At 49.6% G+C, this 19242-nt stretch overlaps 1 protein-coding gene across 4 annotated transcripts in view; it reads left to right on the top strand.

The window, feature by feature from the left end:
* Positions 1-9182, top strand: part of Paxip1 (PAX interacting protein 1) — a 55890-nt gene extending 46708 nt beyond the window's left edge. For all 4 annotated transcript variants that reach the window (XM_029570481.1, XM_029570480.1, XM_017801723.2 and 1 more), the window contains 6 exons: positions 1761-1929; positions 5005-5105; positions 6311-6445; positions 6533-6608; positions 6728-6788; positions 8745-9182. In XM_029570481.1, the coding sequence (XP_029426341.1) occupies positions 1761-1929; positions 5005-5105; positions 6311-6445; positions 6533-6608; positions 6728-6788; positions 8745-8760 (558 nt within the window). In that variant the 3' untranslated portion in view covers positions 8761-9182. The remainder of the gene's footprint in view (positions 1-1760; positions 1930-5004; positions 5106-6310; positions 6446-6532; positions 6609-6727; positions 6789-8744) is intronic.
* Positions 9183-19242: the final 10060 nt, after the last annotated feature.

Raw genomic sequence — 19242 nt, 5'->3', positions numbered from 1 at the left:
GCGCTGAACTTGAACTCACAGAGATCCGCTTGCCTCTGCCTCCCAGTGCTGGGATTAAAGGCGTGCGCCACCATGCCCGGCCTTTTTTTTTTTTTTAACATTTTTTTATTAAATTTTATTTTGCGTGTTTTGCCTGCGTGCAAACACACCACATGCATGCAAGCCCTCAAAGGCCAGAAGAGGTCAGATCTGCTGGAACTGGAGTTAAAAGCAGGTATCAGCTGCCATGTGGGTGCTGGGAACCAAACCTGGTCCCCTGCAAAACAGCCAGTGCTTGTAACTGCCAAGCCATACCTTCAGCCCGTTACTAGGCTTCTTATTAGCATAAAGGCTGGTGTGGGTATGAGGGGACATTGGCAAGGCCCCTAGGTGTGATTTTTATAAAGACATTGGGCTTTGAAGGCCACTATGCCTCTCCAGGTTTCTTCATGGACTGGTCTGCCTTGACAAGTTTTTCGGGGAGAATGAGGCCAGTCCAGGGAAGTGGGTAGGTGTGGAGGATGGTACCAGTAAATCTGTCTTGGTGACAAATGGAACCTTTTTAAAAAAAAATATTATTTATGTGTATGAGGGTGTTGCCTGCATGTATATAACTGCACGCATGTCATGCAGTACCCTCAGAGGTCAGAAGAAGGTGTTGAATCCCCTGGAACTGGAGTTACAGGCAATTATTAGTCACTGTGTGGGTGCTGGGAACCAAACCTGGGTCCTCTGCAAGAGCAGCCAGTGCTCTTAACTCCTGAGCCATCTCTCTAGTTTGCACAAGTAGAATCTTTGTATTTGAGTGCACCAGAGGGACAGTTTTGTAATGGGTGTTATTTTGCTTTGGTAGAAAAAGATGACCAAGAATTCATTGGCCATATGAGACCAGAGTCCTACATTTTTCTCTTTTGAAAAGTACTTATTTTGGAGCCGAGTGTGGTGGTGCACCTTTAATATCAGCACTCAGGAGGCAGAGGCAGGTGGATCTCTGTGAGTTCAAGGCCAGCCTGGTCTACATAGTGAGTTCCAGGACAGCTGGGGCTACAGGGAGACCCTGTCTCAAAAAGACCAAAATTTTTTGTGGACTGGGTTGTGTGTGTTGTATGTATGTATGTATGTATGTATGTATGTATGTATGTATGTATGTATGTATGTATGTATGTATGTATGTATGTATGTATGTATGAAAGCCATGAAGTACTTCTGGAATCAGACAACAGCTTGGGGAGTTGGCCTTCTCCTTCCACCATGTAGGTCCTGGGGGTCTAGCTTAGGTCATTAGGCTTGTTGGCAAGGGGCTGTCGCTGGCTGAGCATCTTGCCAGCAGCCCACCCCCCCATTTTTTTTTTTTTTTTTTATGGGAAGTCACTACGGTTATGAATTCAGTACAGTTTCATTTTTGTGCCTTTGTAGTCTGAGCAGGACTGAGACCTTGTTACAAGCTTGGGCCTCAACCCACAGTTTGAGGTGGGTCTCTGTCCATGTGCTTGTGTGGAGTCTGTCAGTACAGAGCCTCTGTGCACACCTGTGTTGCAGGCAGCATGCGTGGGTCCTTGGGCTTTTTTTGTTTATGCGGAGATTGCAGTGTCGGTGTTTGGAGAACCAGTGTCCAGTGCTGGCTTGTGTGGAGGGGGAGGCAGAGATGCCCGCTGGAGATTCATTTCCTTCCATGGCGTTGGGTCATCATGCCATGGGGCTGAGGAAGGCCCCCTGAGCACTGTCCTGGGCAGCACCGTCCTGGCTCACGGGCACTGTCCCTTCTGTCTGTCTGGCTCTAGAAGCTCTACATCCTGGGCGGGGAGGTTGCCGAGTCCACACAGAAGTGCACCCACCTCATTGCCAGCAAGGTGACGCGCACCGTGAAGTTCCTGACGGCCATCTCTGTGGTGAGGCACATCGTGACCCCCGAGTGGCTGGAGGAGTGCTTCAAGTGTCAGAAGTTCATCGGTGCGTAACACGGGCATGGGCAGGTCAGAGGCGCTCCGGGTCCTTTCTCGAGGTCATCCCAGTGTGCATCTAGTGCTTGCTGACTGTCCACTTACGTTTATGTGTTTATCCCATGTCACAGGAATTCTTTTGGTTGATGCCTTTGTATTTCACGACAAAATATGAAAATTTAGGTAATTTGAACGATACTGGGAAAAAAGAAGCTGTGCACCCAGTTTTTGTTCTTAGTCTGTTTACTCTGCAAATCTGGCTGTTGAGTGACATTCCCACGGCACCATAGTTCAAGGTCAGCACAGCCCTAGCATTTCCAATATTAGTTCACATACGAGGACTGGGGCCGCCTTCTGTCATGGGGCCCATTTGTCAGAATACCGTTTGTTTGTTTGTTTGTTTGTTTTGGTCTTTTTGAGACGGGGTCTCCCTGTAGCCCCAGCTGGCCTGGGACTCACTATGTGGACCAGGCTGGCCTCCATTTCACATTGGGGCCTGCCTGCCTCTGCCCCCCGAGTGCTGGGGCTAAATGCTGCCACCACACCCAGCTTTCAGAATAACATGTTTAGAGTTGTGTGTGGAGGACTTTCTCCTAGATTGGTAGTTTACACTGAGGGCTGGTGGTATAGCTCTGTGGTAGAGTGCTCACCTAACATGTGGCAGGTCTGTGTTCAGTCTCTGGCACTGAGGGAAGGTGGATGGAGGACATACAGACTGAAGGAAGTGTTTGAGAGCGCTGCAGTGTGGAAGTGTTTCACACTGTGTCTTAGGCACAAGTGGTACCTCAGTGCCCTCAGCTGATGTGCTGCCCCCATGTCCACAGAGCTGCCGTCTCCAGCTGCTGCCCAGGCCTGGAGCCTTGAACCTACCCAAGTACATCCTGGGTCCTTGTGTGGCCCCGGATAGGGCGGGGGGGAGCCACTGGTTACACTCACCTCTGACCTCCCCCATCCATACTCCCGTTTACACGAGGAGGTGACACAACTCCCCAGGTGGGCTGAGAACAGGGTGTGTAGCTGTGGGGACAGCCAGGCCTCCTGGGACTCCAATCCCACCACCCTCCTGACCGACGGAACTGACCGGTGGTTTGTCCAGTGGTGTGTCAGACCTGTGCCATTTTCTTGGTCTCTGGTGACTGTAACTCAGTCTTTAGTATAAAAATCAGTAAATGTATACATACTAAAAAGCGTAGTCTAATTTTACCATTTTGAAATTAAGATCCATAAAACTGAAGATGGTTAAGATTTCTGTTTATAGAAAACCAGAACAAACTTGAAATTCCGTGATTCTAAATTTAAGACAATGAACTACAGGAAAGTATAAGTCATAAAGAAAAGCCTAAGCATTCTGCGGGGTCACGTCCCTGACCGACTGGCTGTTGACCCTTGGCAGAGCCTTCTTTCTGGAGGATTTCCCACTGCAGATTCATGCTGAGCACAGTGTGTTAATCGCAGGGACCTCGCTGGTGCAGGGCGCCAGGGCTCAGGCTGCGCCAAACCGAGCTTGCGCCTTTCAGATGTTCAGCTGTGTGCACAGCTTCCTGGCACCTGGGGGCATGGGGCAGCTCTTCAGTGCTGGGCCTGGGCACATCTTCGGGGTATTTAAAACCAGTTTGGCTTTTTGGTGGTAGCATGTTTTGTGGAGTTTTGTACTTTGTTTAGTTTGTCTGTTTGAGGCCTGTGTTAAAGAGGAGGTGGAACGTTCTTCTGGATGCCTCCGTTCCTTTGTGCTTCTGTGAGCTGCTCAGTCAGGTTGAGCCCTGCAGGACTCACCCTCACCCCCTGAGCTCATAGCACCTGCCTCTCCTTTTAAGAAGTGAAATGCCATCTGTTTCCCCAGTGCAGGGAGGCACTGACATGGAATGAAGCCCTGCCTGCCAAGCCTCTTCCCCTCAGGAGGCAGCCAATCTCTGCCGTAGAATGGGCATGCCCAGGACGTATGTCATGTGGTAGTGCTGTTTGGTTCAATTTTTTATTTCTCCAACTTTTAGACCTTTCTCCTAAAAACTGTACATGGGTTTATTTATCTGCTGGAGGTCTAGCGGATTGATTTTGTATTCTTAAAAATAACAGACTTGAACGGGGTGTCGTGGCACATGCCTTTAATCCCAGCACTCAGGAGGCAGAGGCAGGTGGATCTTTGTGAGTTCTAGACCAGTCAGGGCTACATAGTAAGACCCTGTCTCAAAAAACCCCAAAAAGTTATAGACCAATTCCAGAATTTCTGTAGTATGTGATTGCTTGGGCCCTAGGGTCAGTGACAGTGACCCAGGAGTTGCTGATTTTTGTCTCTACTGCAGTGTTTACAAAAGGGAGGAGCCGGTAGCTCACAGGTACTGAGCCCCAGGTCTTCCCCAGACTGATCAGCCTGCTGAAGCACATGCTTCCTTCCTTCCCTGGTGGATGGAGCATGGCCGAGCCGTCTGTGTCATGTCGGGGCATAGGCTTTTTGGGAGGAAGACATGTCTTCGCCAGTCTAGTCTCTTGTCTCTCTGCCTGTTCGTAGGAAGGTAAAGCATTCAGCGTTTTCCGATTCTGATGCATCGGGTGTTTCTTAAAGTGCTGTTGTGAAAACCAAAGAATGGTTCTTAATTCTCACCGTCTTCAGAAGCTGGTTGTGACCCACACTGCTGGAGCATAGTGCTATATACTTTGCAGACTTAAAAGTGTTTGGTTGATGACTAGCTGCTGGCTCTAATGTCCCAGGGCACTGGGAGTTGGTCAGCAGGGACTCGCTTGGCAGCACTGGTTGCTAAAAGCTGGTCTTGGCAGGAATTGAATTCCTAACCTGGAGTTTGAGGGCTAGGAGAGCTTTTCAGCTCCCTAATGCCACAAGATGACTGGAGAGTTAAGGGTGGTGGTGCAGCTGTGTGGGAGGGAGCAGCTCTCAGTGAAGCTTTGTCAGGCCCCTGACAGGAGGAAGGATGTCCGACTGTCTCTTGGTCTGTCTCTTTTCAGAGGGAAATGAGAGAAGTCACAGTAAGACATGAATGCCAAGGTCGCTGTGACCGCCTAGTGTGCACTGCCTGGTGTGGCCTCTCTGTGCGTCTGCACCCTTCAGAGCCGGCTCTGTTCTGTTTTCCAGATGAGCAGAACTACTTTCTGCGGGACGCTGAGGCGGAAGTGCTCTTCTCCTTCAGTCTGGAGGAGTCCTTAAAGCGAGCGCATGTGTCCCCCCTCTTCAAGGTATGCTCAGGAAGGTAGCCACCATCCACCCAATTGGACATGTCCGTGGTCCAGGCAGACATGACCGTGGCCCAGGTAGATATGACCATGGTCTAGGAGAAGGTGTGATGGACAAGGCCCCGAAAAGTGTGACACATATTTGGGAACATTCTTTACTGTGATGAAAAGAGTGGTACAAAAATCTAACAAGTAGTTCTGTTAGAGGCATAGTTTTCAAGAGCGTGTTGATGAATAATTTAATTGGTGAGAGAGATTTAACTTCCTCTCTCTGCTTTTAGAAAATCTTTAGAGGCCCTGCTCATACTGTTTTCAGTAAATGTGTGTTCTACCAGAGGGAGGAGTCCTTGGTAGACACGACCTGAGTGCCGCATAAATGACTCCGAAGTGGAGTTTAAACACTTGGTGGGTAAAGAGATTTACAACAGTTGGGATGTATATATTTTTGTATCAAAGAGCTAAGTAAATCAATGAAGATAATCTGTTTTTCGAGCTTCTGAGGCGCCAACTTAGGCATTAGAAATGATTTAGAATAAGTTGCAATGCATTTTACCTCACAGGGTTTGATTTTTCTTTACCTTTTTCTGTGCGCTGCTTAAAGCAAAAGAATTGTGTGGTAAACCTAGGGGAAAAAAAGCCCTTGGAGAATTAAATCTTAGTCTAATTTCCTAATTCCAGAAGCAGAATAGAGACAGGAAAGGAACGCAGTAGGAATTGGACCATTGGTCTGTTCCTGGGCAGAGAAATGCAGCTGAATGTGGGGCTGCCTCAGCACTTTATACAGACTGGAAACCATTGGAACCATCCTGCTTAGGTACAGAGCGTTCCATTTTCTAGGACACAAGTTAGATCCATAGACCAGACTTCATGTGGAGCCAGTTCCTCTTATTGTGCCCGCCCGGGTTCCCAGGTCAAGTAGATAAAACCTTCACAGTTCCAGGAAATGCACCATGTTGTCAAAGATCTCAGGATTTATGAGAAGTTACATGCTCTAAAAATTAAAACCTTTTTGGTTTTGGCCTTTATGAGATAGGGTCTCCCTGTAGCCTCAGCTGGCCTAGAACTTGATATGAAGACCAAGCTGGCCTTGATCTCACAGAGATAGGCCTGCCTCTGCCTCCCAAGTGTGGAGTTTAAAGGTGTGTACCACCAAGACCCGCCCCCAAATTAAAAACATTTAAAATCCATGTTTCCGTTTTACTTTTTAGGCAAAATATTTTTATATCACCCCTGGCATCTGCCCGAGCCTGTCAACGATGAGGGCAATTGTAGAATGCGCAGGAGGCAAGGTGCTAACCAAGCAGCCGTCTTTCCGGAAGCTTGTGGAACACAAACAGAACAAGGTGAGTAGAACTGAGGGTTGGGGGACCTTCGTGGCACATGGGCTCCTCGGGCTGCCTCTTCCCTCACTGATGAACCTTCTTCCCTAGAGTCTGTCAGAAATCATTCTAATATCCTGTGAAAACGACCTTCACTTATGTCGAGAATATTTTGCCAGAGGAATAGGTACGGCTGCTCCCCCTCTGCATGCCCTGTGCGTGTGTATATGTGCGAGTGTGTATGTGCGTGTATGTGCGAGGTCTCCCGAGACACCTGTCCTGATGCTTTTGTTCTGCCCCATTCAGATGTTCACAATGCGGAGTTTGTTCTAACTGGAGTGCTCACACAGACACTGGACTATGAGTCATATCCTTTATGAAGGCGCATAGTAGGGGTGGGTGGGGGTGCAGGTGGCCCCATCCTCAGGGTGACCCTTGGAGGGCCACCATGGCACTTGTCGTCAGCCCCTTTCCTGCTCTTGTGGCACGTGCAGTCAGTAGTCCTTTTCAGAGGGCCTGCACTGTCTGGCCCATGTAGGTGTTTAGAGATTTGACAGTCAGACACCTTTGGAATTGATGGTGAGGCAGAGGCCTGCAGTGCCTTTCTGGTGTCAGCTCCTTAGGTCTGTTCCAACTTGGCAGTCTGCTCCCAACTGAGGTGGGACGAAGCAGAGCACACAGCAGCAGTCACGGGGTGTTGCGGGTTCTCAGGCCAGCTGTGAAGACCCTCACCTGGATCGGGTCCCCTGCTGTTTAGGGGGGGTAAGAGGCGTGGAGTCATGACACAGAGACCCCAGGAGTTGGGTAGAAGCAAGCACTAGGCGAGGTGCTGCAGGCTCATTTAATGCAGGAGGGGGCAGGCCTTATATTTCCCTTTTCTCCTCTCCCAAGTCCCTTTAGTCAGTGTGTTGTTTTCTGATTGGCCCGTGCCACACAGTCTGTCAGCAGTCACTGGGCTGGCGAGCAGGGTACGGAGGCACGGGCTATTTGCGGACCAAGAAGTGAAGTGAATTCTCGCTGAATCCCAGGGTTCTGAGTCCGCGCCATCTTTGGAGGCCTCCTGCTACAACGGGGGGCCTTTGGTAGTTTACACTCTGTATTGAAGATCAGAGATGCTATCTTATGGAAGAGGTAGGGTTTTCAGACAAGGTCTTACTATAGCTCAGGTTGGTCTGGAGCTAACTTAGTAGCCTGCGTATCTTTTTTTTTTTTTGTCTTTTTGAGACAGGGTCTCCCTGTAGCCCTAGCTGGCCTGGAACTTGCTATGCAGACCAGACTGGCTTTAAATTCACAGTGATCCTCCTGCTTCAGCCTCCAGAGTGCTGGGACTACCCACCTGAAGTTGTTTTAACATGTGAACAGCCCCTAAGTCTCATGGTTTATGTAGAAGGGCATTAGCCACCCAGGTTGGTATTAGGATCCCTGGCCCCTTCGCCTGTTCCTGCTTCATCCAGCTGTCATGTTTATCAGTCACTTCCTCTGAAGCCCCAGAGAATTTAATGTAACATCAGGTAGCAACCCGGCTGGGTAGGGGCATCCAGGCAGTGCCCCCTGCCTCCATCAGCCCCTGAGACCTGGGACCAATGAGGGACATGTGTTGCAGTGTATGGTTTCACACAGCATGGCCTCCTGCGTGTTTTCTATGTTTTTCCTCCTGCTCACGCTCGTGTCCATCAGTCTGTTCTGGTCTGCAGTTTCTCTCAAAGGAAGAGCTGCCTTGCGGGTTACTGTGGTCATCTGTGGGTGTTACCTCTGGGACGTTGACTTTTTGGTTTTTTTTTTTTTTTTGAGACAGGGCCTCACTGTGTAGCCCTGGCTGCTCTGGAACTCATAAAGCTCTGCCTGCCTCTGCCTCCCTAGTTCTGGGATTAAAGGAGCACACCACGCTGGACTGGGGTCTTTCATATGCCTATAACCTAAAGGTTGCCCACAGTGGATGCTTAGAATTGAGGGTCTTGGGGACATTGGTAGGCTCAGCTTTTTTGTGGTGTCTTAGGGAACAAGACCCAAAAGGAGTGGGCATTTGACTTCTGGTTGAAGGGAGACTGCAGCTATGATTGGGCTTACGATCTGGCCAGGAGCAGGGCTGCCTCCATTCCCACAACCTGTGAGTGAGGCTGAAACCCCTGCTCGTGTGCACTGGAGTGCTCAGGACCAGGATGCTGAGGTGTACAGCAGGGGTTCATCGGGCCTGGGTATTGAGGTGTGCAAAGACAGACTGGCATGACTCGGGGGAGGCGCTAGCTGAAACTGTCTTGCTCGGATGGGAGGCTGGTTAGTGTTCTCCTGCCCTGTGTGAAGCCACTTTCCTCAACAAGTCCACATATAAATTTAACTGACAGCCTCTTGTCTGTTGCAAGCCTGGAGCCCGGGCACAGGGCTAGCTGTGGGCGATGCACACACCGGGGCTTCCTGCAGAAGGTGTGTTTTCCAGCTCTGCCTTAGGGAGAGACGCTCCACCAGGAAAACAGATGTAATTCTTATACTGCATCTTATTAAGATGTGCGATCTTATTCTGAAGAAACATAAATTATGTTGTGTATTATATGCCTGTGAACCCTGATTAATTTGCCAGGTTTTTACATGTTTTCCAGAAAACTATGGAATTTCAGCTACAAATATAGTGGTGTAAATAAAGACCTTGCTTCTAAATTATGGACGCTAAAGATTTGAAATGTTTGTACTCTCGACTATTTTTATTTCTTACACTTTTCTTTTCTATTGATAACTTGCCCACATTTAAATAAATGTACTTTTGAACTTAGAATTGAGTGATGATCCCTTGTCATTTCACATTCTTTGTATAACTTATATGCTTTCCTTGAAACTGGATGGCATTTTAAGGAATTTCATAGCTAAGTATTTTGAAGTAAGCAAGAAACAACTTTCGGAAGGCCGCCATCCCTCACCAGTATGGTAAGTTGGCTCTGGGCAGAGTTGGTCTGGAACTCCTCCGCAGTCAGTCCACTCAGGCCACAAACCTCGAGCCAGGAATGCCATTGAGCCCGTCCCCATGCTGTTCTGTCTCTGGTGTGGGCAGCACCTGCCATGTTGGACTGAGGTGCAGTGAGACCCTGTTGCACTGCCCTGCGCAGTGGTGACTTGATAGGCAGTATCATGGTTAACAGTAAGGAACAGTATCTTCAACCCGTTTTCTGGCTCTGAGCTGATGCGATTTCTTGGAGATCAGATGGTTTGCATACTCATTGTAGAGATGTTTCTGCTGAGCTATTCACACCGTCCCCAGCAACAGCATTTATCAGAGGCACTCTGTGCTGGCTTGAGGAATTGTCACAAGCTGTGCCTTGCGGAGTGTGTGTGTTTGTGTCTCTGTCCTTCACCCGGGGAATTTGTTGCTACAAAATTGCTTCATTGGAAGTCAGGATGAGTGGAAGAGCTGCGGACATTTCCATATGTGTTAGTCACTTTCTGTTGCTGTGTTAGAAACACTGACCAAAGCAGTTTCTAGAAGGAAGAGTTCATTTGAGCTTATGGTTCCAGGGGAATTACAGTCCATCATGGCAGGGAGGCACGGTGTCTGGAGGTGGCTGGAGCAGGAGCAGCAGAAGCTAAGCTCTCACATCATCATGCAGGTACAGGAAGCAAGAGAGCGACTGGAAATCTGACAAGGCTTAAGAACTCTCTAAGCCCACTCCCAGTGACGTGCTTCCTCCAAGATATCCACATCTTCTAAAACCTCCCCAAACAATGCCATCATCTGGGGACAAAATGTCCAAACACTTGGAGCCTGTGGGGGACATTTTCATTCACACCACCACACTATAAGATTCTGATTTGCCAGTGTGCCACATGCCACCCTGTGCCTTGGACTCTGGAAGAAGGTGGATGGGGGTGTCACAACCTTCTGGGCTGAATGTCTCACATCTGTCACCTGTACAGGAGACAGTGTTTAACACATAAGTGTGATGGCTTGATAATCCTTTTATAATGCTTCCTCCTAAAGTGGCCAAGAAATAGTCCCTTTCAACTCCAGAGCCAACTGTCCACAGCTGGCTGGCAAGCCTCAATTGGCTGGGAGGAAGTTACATGGCCGTTAGAGTGAAAGACTGAGCAAATGCTCGCTAGGAAATAGATTACATCAGAAAAGTTTTTCTGCTAAGAAAGGAAACTCTTGGGGCTGGAGAGATGACTCAGCAGTTAAGAGCACTTCTCTTACAGAGGACCCAAGTTTGGTCACACCACCCACGTGGAGGCTGACACCACATGGGGCCTGATAACTGTCCTTAATTCCAATTCCAGGGATGAGACGCCCTCTTCTGGCCTCCTTGGGCACTGCATGCACGTGGTGCACTTATATATATGCAGGCAAAACACGTAAGAAAGAAAAAGGACAATCTTTCATTTAATTCCTGCTGCATCTACCCAAGCTGGCGTTACCCCCAGAAATGCAGCGTGACTCACATACGGAATTAGGCGTTAGGAGCTGCGATATTTGATTTCAGTACTTAGAATTTATGTCAAAACGCTGTTTTGGTTACGTGGTACCAGTATTTCCTTTTTGGGGGAGGAGGGGTCTCCCTGTAGCCCCAGCTGGCCTGGAACTTGATATGTAGACCAGGCTGGCCTTTATCTCACAGAGATCCACCTGCCTCTGCTTCCCAAGTGCTGGGATTAAAGATGTGAGCCACTACCCTTGGCAGTATTTCTTTTTTAAGATTAAAAAAAATTCTGGCTGTGTGTGGTAGCAGAGGCAGGTGGATGGTTCTGAGATTGGGGCCAGCCTGGAAAGCTCTACACAGTGAGTTCGAGCCTGGCCAGCTGGGGCTGCATAGTGAGTGAGACCCTGTCTCAAAAAACTGTGGATGTGTGCATGTGTGTGCTGTACCTGAGGAGGCCAGAAGATGGTGCTGGACCTGCAGCTGGAGTTAAAGGCAGTCGTATACCACCTGATATAGATACTGGGAATTGAACTCGTGTCCTGGAAGTGCAGTACGTGCTCTTAGCCACTAAGCCATCTCTCCAGCACATTAGTATTTAAAATAATAAAATTCAGGTGACCATGGCAATACACATCTGCAGTCCCAGCAGATAAGTTTTAAAGCCAGCCTGGTGTGCATAGTAAGCCCAAGCCTATACAGGACCTTATCAAAAACACAGGTACATTGAGATACTTTGACCTAATTTAGTTGCCAACCCAACACTTGAAAATCTATAATATATTTTATATTTTGAACACATTCCAATTTTCATTAGAAATACTTGATCTGTGTTTCATACAGTTGAACAGATTAGGTTTATGTACTCAGTGTTTCAAACAATTGCTTTCCAATAACTGAATGTGACCATTTTTAATCACAGGTAACTTTCAGTAACATTAAAGCTTTGGTTCCTTACTGAAGGCACGTTTCCAATACAGAGTGATAAATGCATCTGGGTATGCTGGTAGACCGGGAATTGTGCTGTCTCACCTCTAACTCTGAGTTCTCCAGCACTGACTAATAAGGGCACAGGAAACAGGAATGGCACTGCTCAGGGGGTGTGCCCAGACCATCCCAAGACTGCTTTATGTGTAGGAGACTTAAACTGGATTCCTCCCACATGGTCTCTGGAGGTGTGTGTGGCTTATGTGGGTGCTTGGCACGGAAGGAGGAAAGCCCCTGCTTCCTAGAGCCTGCAGTCTCATTAGGAAGGCTTAACACACCTTTAGCAAATACATGACAATTTAATAAAAAGTATCTGCAGAGTACAAGTTGCACATTTTATTTCCTTTAAATATTTTGACTGGAAGTTTGTGATTCATCAAAAGCTAATTGTGTCCTGAAGCACTTTAAATGTGAATTTGTTTTCATTTTCCACGAACTGCTCCCGCATTATTTTTGTTGAATGAAAAATTTAAGTGTACACAAGTCCTGAATTTATTAAAATGAATCTCGGTGTTCCCAGGGAGTTCCTGCCTCGCAGACCTCCCAATCCACAGCAGCCGTGTCCCTGGAACCATAGGCACAAAGGGCTCTATTTTCTACCCCTCCCTCTTTTTCTCTTTTTTTCTATTATGCTTGTGTGTGTCTCTGTGTGTATGTGTGTGAGCATGTGTGCTACAGCATGCATGTGGAAGTCAGAACAACTTGTAGGAGTTGGCTCTACACCTTGTGGATCTCATGGATGGAACACAGGTTGTCAGGGTAGCAACAAGTGCCTTTACCAGCTGAGCTGTCACCAGTAACACAGGCCGGCCTCAAGCTAAGTACCAGAGGATGACCTTGAACTTCTGGTCCTCCTGCCTCCACTTCCTGGTGCTAGGATTATAGGTGTGTACCACCACACTTGCCTTACGTAATTGTAATTACGTAATGCTGGGGATTCAACCCAGGACACCCTGCCCCACCCCCGGCCCTCCTAGTTGCTTGCTGTGTGGCCTCTGGCACTGCAGGCCTGTGGGAATGCTGTGGTCCCACCTTCATCCTGCTTTCCGCCTCCTCCTCACCATCAGTTGTCTCTACACTGTAGTCTTCCCTTCCTTCCCTTCAGCTGGCCTCGGGTTGGAGAGCAGTTTTCCCAGAGTAAGATTCTGCTTTCTTGCCCTGCTATAAAGTTGTATTTCAAGCCTAATCTCTCGCTCTCTGCACACTTCACCCTCGCCGTCAGTCAGTCCCTCTTATGCCTCATAGGTTAGTCATAATTAGAGTAGCCAGGTCGTCTCTGCATACCGGAGCTGCTTGTGAAAACTGAACCTTGTGAACCTTGCAAGCTTTTCTTTTGTGTCAGACAGGTTAGATCGTGTGCTGGATACCTTTAGTGTCAACGTGACACACCTGGGTTGAGGGAGCCTCAGTTGGGGAATTGCCTCTATTGGACTGGCCTGTGGCCATGTCTGAGGGGCATCTTCTTGATGAGTGATGTGGGAGGGCCCAGCCCACTGTGGGCGGTGCCACCCCTGGGCAGGTGGGCCTGTGTTGCATAAGAAAGCAGGCTGAGCAGGGGCCAAGGGAGCAAGCCAGTAAGCAGTGTTCCTCCATGGCCTGTGCTCCAGCTCCTGCCTCCAGGTTCCTGCCCTGAGTTCCTACCTTGGGCTCCCAGATAAACTGTGACCTGGGATATGTAAGCTAAATAAACCCTTTCCTCCCCAAGTTGGTAGTGGTCAGAGTATTTTGTCACAGCAATGGAGAAACAAACCAGAACAGATCCCCCCTCACCTAGGTGTCTGTAGGAGACAGAGCGGCTCTGTGGGTATGTATAGATTCTGTTCTCCAGAGCTGCTGATAGCCGGTGGCCTTGGTGGCAAGGGAACTTTGTAGGTACAGTGAAGGCTAAGTTCTTGAAGTGATGAGTTTATCCTGGGTTATTCTCGTGATCCAGTCCAACCCTCGGAGTCCTGAGAAATGGGCCCCGGAGATATGAAGAGGGGCTCAGCAACCACAGACCAAGAAATACCTCTACCCCTAACTGCTCGGGGCCACCCTTGACGCGGCAGGCAGAGGCTGAGGGCTTAATCCCAGAAGCGTGAGGAATGGACCAGGATGAGCAGGGGCTGACTGTCCCCTGGGATCTCCAGGATGGAACGCAGACTGCAGGTCTGTTTTTGTTTCTTTTGAGACATGGACTCACGAAGTAGCCCAGGTTGGCTTCAATCTTGTGATCCTCCTGCCTCAGACTCCCAAGTGCTAGGGTTACAGGTGTGAACCACCACACCATGGGCCAACCTCTTGGTTTTTGTCTGGTGAGTCCCTCACAGTCTTCTGACTACTGTGAGTGGGGTTTCCATTAAGTTAAGCCATTGCGTGTGTGGTTAATGTGTCCTGACAGCAGTAGGCGACACAGCATCTCAAACTCTGGCAGGACGCTTGGCACTTAGGTATTTGCACAAAATATTTTCAATATATTATTATCAATAACAAGTAGTTCTAAGCTTTTGGAAAGAGTGAAACAAAAACTGTCTCAAAAAGGATGTCCAGACAGCGAAGCAGGACTCCGAACCTGTAGAGTCCTCTCCTCTTTGTAAGAAGTTAATATGAACCAGAGTTAGGATAGAACACAGAGAGGAACACCGTAGAGGAAAATGTCACTTAAACCTAGAGCTGTAGGCGGGAAGCTAGAGGCAAGGCTAGGGTGTAAGCTAGGAGCTTGGTAAAGGACAGGGGACAAGGAACATCGTTTGGCCGACATAGTGGCATTGGGTTTCCAAGGACGGAGTTCACTGGGCCGTTTGAAGTGGCTAGTGGAAGATGCCACTGGACCTCTACAAGCTGTGTACATGAGGACCTTGTGCTCGAGGAACCACAATCACTGTGAACCCGAGCAGCCTGGTAGACGCTAGTGGGGCAGACAGCTAGGTGTCCTCCAGAGCCTCCCAGAGCTGCCCTGGCTGGCTGCTTCCTCTTCAAGCCCCTTCACAGCACTCGCCTTGACTGTCTCCTGTAAGTAGGAAATCTTGTCCACGGAGGTGTGACTCTGCAAAACATTCAGCGGTGTCTATTAGATACCATGGCTCTCTGAGCAGAGCAGACGACTCCTCCCTGGGCAAATGAGAAGCTGGTCCAAAAAGAAAAGGTGAATGTCGAGGGGTGAGACGCCTCAGAGACTCTGAAAGTTCCAGCATATCCCTGGGCACTTAGGAGGCACTGCACAAGCCACATGAGGGTTCATGTAGGCCCAGGAGAGACCCAAGCCAGTCCCAAGCTCTTACTGGCTGTCCTTGAGCCTGCCTTAAGCAGGAGCTGGGTGGAGCTGGGTGGTAAATTACAAGAGCCATGGCATGGCATCCTGATGTGTGTCAGCAGAGAGGTGTTTGAGGAGTTCTTTCTTTAGTTCCTAGCTGGCCAGGAAGCTAACAGCAAACTAGTGGTTGCATGTGCAGGAGAATACAGACTACAAAAGGAGCCCAGGGCGTCACCAAACCTGGCACACCAACAACCCAGAGAGAGCCTATAGGGTGGGGCGGCGCTTGTCACGAGGTATTGACTTGTGGCCCTGGTGCTTCAGGGTTCCTGGGGTTTCTGTCCACATCCGTCTTGTCTGGGATTTTTCACAGCGAAAGGGAGGGTGAGAGGGCAAGGGTCCTTGGATGCTGCCCATCCACCCACCACATATTTCCCAGGATGATGCCCTTTGGCATCCAGCGTTCTCTAAACAAAGAGCACTCCTAGTTGCGTTTGAAGTCACTGTTGATGTGTCAAGAGGAATGTCCATAGGGATGCAGATAGGCACCTAAACGCTGATTTGTTCATCCACAACAGAAGTGTTCAGTGTTCTCCAAGCTAAAGAGACTTCTTCTCCAGTGATTCCTGTTTGGCTAGTGGAGGGGGGAGGAAGGGAGGGACAAAGGGAGAAAGAGAGAGAGATGGGATTTTGCCACAGCTCTTTACAGTAAGGTCAGGACTTGTCCAGGAGGCCTCCTGCTGCTGCCTTTAGTGAGACTAACCTACTGTAGCCTAGAGCCCAGTTTGGGAGCTGAGCGTGAGGGATGGAGCCGAGGACAGAGCCAGGCCCCGCTGAGCTGGGAGAGGCCAGAGGCCTCACTGTGTGACCCTGGGGAGAGGTGGTCTTAGAAGGTGTGAAGGGACATTCTCTGTGGCCTTTTCTGTTGTTTTCATGAAAGGTTATGAATTCACCTTCACCAGAACAGCATGGTGACAAATTTTAGCTGCAAGACAAAGACTTCAAGAGCCAAGACTGAGGCCATCAGGAGGGAGCTGGTATGTCTCCTGGGAGTCACCTTCAACATGAGAGTCACTCCAGTCACCAGCATCGTTGCAGGCCTGTTCACCCTCCTACCTCTCAAGCTAGGCCAAGGGCCTTCCTGTAACACAGCTGCTCTGCACTGGGACCAAAGCATGAATCTCATTCTGGCCACCAGCCTGGGCAAGAACCCAGGGGTTCATTTCGTAATTGTTGAAGATTAAAATTACTAAGGCTTTACTCGGGCACTCACAGCACATGTCCTTGCACAAGCGCTCTGACACTGTACATATGTTCTTGATAAGACTTTGGGATAGTACTGAACTTCTCCCACCCAGGGATCAGGGACCATTGTGGAAGAGGGGGCAGAAAGATTGTAAGAGTCAGGGAGGAAGTGCAGGACCATATGGAAAGAGAGTCCTACAAGCTCCTGGGCGCCTGCTCATATGATTCTATGGCAATGGTGTCGGCATACACAAGTCCCATGCAAACTTAGGGAGACAAAAACCCAGCATAGAACTGGGGAAATGATCAGCAGACCCCAATCTTAGCTGAGGAAACACTGGCAACTGACTGCTGCTGGGTGAGGAAGAGCCGATCTTCCCAAAACCAGGGACTCTAGATAGGCTGACTAGACCTCAGTGGATGGACCTGCACTGGGGAACACTGACTTGACACAGTGGGCCTTAACACGGATGACAGAGTATATGGGCTCTAGTCGGGGGGTGGGCTATGAGAGATTGCCAGTAGAGATCAGGGGTATAAAGATGAAGATTCTTTGAGATATTCCGTGTAAAATAACACAAAAATTCAATAAAAACAAATTTAAAAAAAGACTTTAGGCTAGTGCCCACCCTAGGGAAACGCTGTTTCCTTCCTCCGAACTGTCCCCTAAGCCCCGTTGCTCAGGGCTGTCTCAGTAGGGATTGTCATTGCGGTGCTGTTTTGCATGTGCATATTACGTATTTTGTTCTCACCATGGTCCTGTTTTCAGACGGTTCCTGATACGGATGTGCTTTCTTACTGCTGTCACGGGCGGTACGAAGAAGAGCTCGGCTTTGGAAGCAGTGCAGCGACCCTCTTCCTGAGCACACTGTCTTCCTAGGGAATCCCCTGAGGGGGCTGGAGAGAGGGCTCGGGTTAAGAGCACGTGCCGCTCTAAGAGTTTGGTTCCCAGCACCTATGTGGGGTAGCTCACAACTGCCTGTAAGCCCAGCTCCAGGACACAGTGACACAGGCCAGCTGCCCTCAGCCTTGGGTCTCCTTGGACACCCACACACGTGTGCACATACCTCCCCCCACAGACAGTTTTAAAAAATCATTTGGAGAAAGTGGGGGCCTACTTACTTCACTGCCATCTTCACACAGCACGGGCCCTGCACTCCATTCAGACTGCAGCCTGTTATTTGAGTTTGGTTACAATAGTGTCTGAGTTCAGGAACTGGCTACAAGATTGCAAAGTTCATAGCCCAGCCCCAAATGCCTCATACCGTTACAGAGTTGCTCCTCTGAATAACCTGAGAAAACTCACAACACTGTTGCTTTGGGAGCATGAAGTCGGGGAAGCAGACTGGCCTCAGATCTTAAAATTCAATTGCAGAGTTGGGTTTGGTGGACTGGGCCTAACCCTAACCAAGACAATGCCCTCTGGGTGGCCTGGCAGCTGGAGGGATTGTCAGGCAGGCACTGGGACGCATCCTCAGCAAACAGCCCCCATTAGAACCCCTAAAAAGAGCTCTGTGGAGCCCATCACATGCTCTGGAAAGACAGAGGGACAAACTGAAGCCCTGTGGCAGGCTACGCTCCCTGAGGTCAGGTCACACAGCACCATGGACTGGCTTGCACACTTACTAGCATTGTGGGCACACTGCGTCAGGCATTGGCCACACGAGGCTGTTTACATTTATAGTTAGCAGAACTAAAAGTTTAAACAGTAGTCTCACTCCATTACAGCAGCTGGTCTGATGCGGTCTTGTGTCTGGCCCCAGGGATGGGAGTCTCTAGGGGGGATGTGGGTTTTCTCATGGATAGGACCTTAAAGTGACACGGGCCAGCTGCCCTCAGCATGGGATCGTGGTGCTGAGGACGCAACCTGGGGGGTCCACCTTGGAGCCTAGTTACTTGCCACCTAGAGCCTGGTGAAGCTCACAGTTCTGCAGAGGTTGAGCCTCAGGAGCATCACTTCGAGATCAGACCAGAGGCCAGGCCAAGGGTGCTACTGTGTTCACGTCCTCATTCCTGTCAGCCTCCATGGCCCGTTCTCCAAGAAGATGACTAGGAAGCATTGGTGAGGGCAGGTGCAAAGCCCAAGGTCCTCACCAGCTCTTGCATTGGGCTCGCCTGTGCCAAGCATGGAGCTAAGCCCTCTGTAGATACCCTACCCACCACAGCCTGTGCCAGAGAGGTGCTGTCATTCCCCTCCCTCTTTGCACAGATGAGGAAACCAGAGTCTAGGGATGTGGCATGGTCAAGATCCAAGCCAGGGACGACCCCAGAGCTGTGCCCTTGCCTACTGCCCTCTGTAGCAGGAAGAGAAGGGTTCTCCCTGCTTCAATCTGCAGAAAGGGACTGAGCAGGGGGTTGGAGTGACCCCTTCCTGGGCTCTCAGCCAACGATGTGTACGGCCCTGAGCCAGAAGCTCTGCCCATGGATGCTGAAATAGCTTTTCTCTTTGACAACTCAGCCGCTCTTGCTGGTCCTGTCCTGTCGTCCTCCCTCCCGCCTATCCGTCCCGTCTCCACTGCCAGTCTCCCAGCTGTCCTGCACCCTGCCTAGCACATGGAGAGACAGCACTTCGAAAGGTAACTTGTCTCCCAGTAACCCTTGTGATGAAGGCCCTCGGGTGTTTCCTGTCTTTAATCATCTGGAGAGTGACAGGAAAGAAACGAACAGGGAAGGCTTCACAGGGAAGGCTTCCTGTGATTTCTCTCCACCTTGCCACGACTCCAGGTATCACCGACACTCCTGACCTGGTTGTGTGATCTGGGAAGGTGGTATTCAGGGCCCTGCTGGTATCTCATGCTATCCCCTGGGCTTCTGTAAAACCACAATTCTCTCATGTATGTTCCTAGCAGCCAATGCTCTGGATGCACCCTTAGGACCCTCTCCACCCAGACCCTTATCTACCCAGGAACAATGGTTAATGCCAGACACAGCAGAGGGCATGGAGGGGCAGTGGCAGCCTC

This window comes from Nannospalax galili, unplaced genomic scaffold, assembly GCF_000622305.1.
Source record: "Nannospalax galili isolate Female #2095 unplaced genomic scaffold, S.galili_v1.0 scaffold302, whole genome shotgun sequence".
Lineage (NCBI taxonomy): Eukaryota > Metazoa > Chordata > Mammalia > Rodentia > Spalacidae > Nannospalax > Nannospalax galili.
The sequence above is the reverse complement of the archived record's forward strand: the minus strand, read 5'-3'. Positions and strand labels throughout refer to the sequence as shown.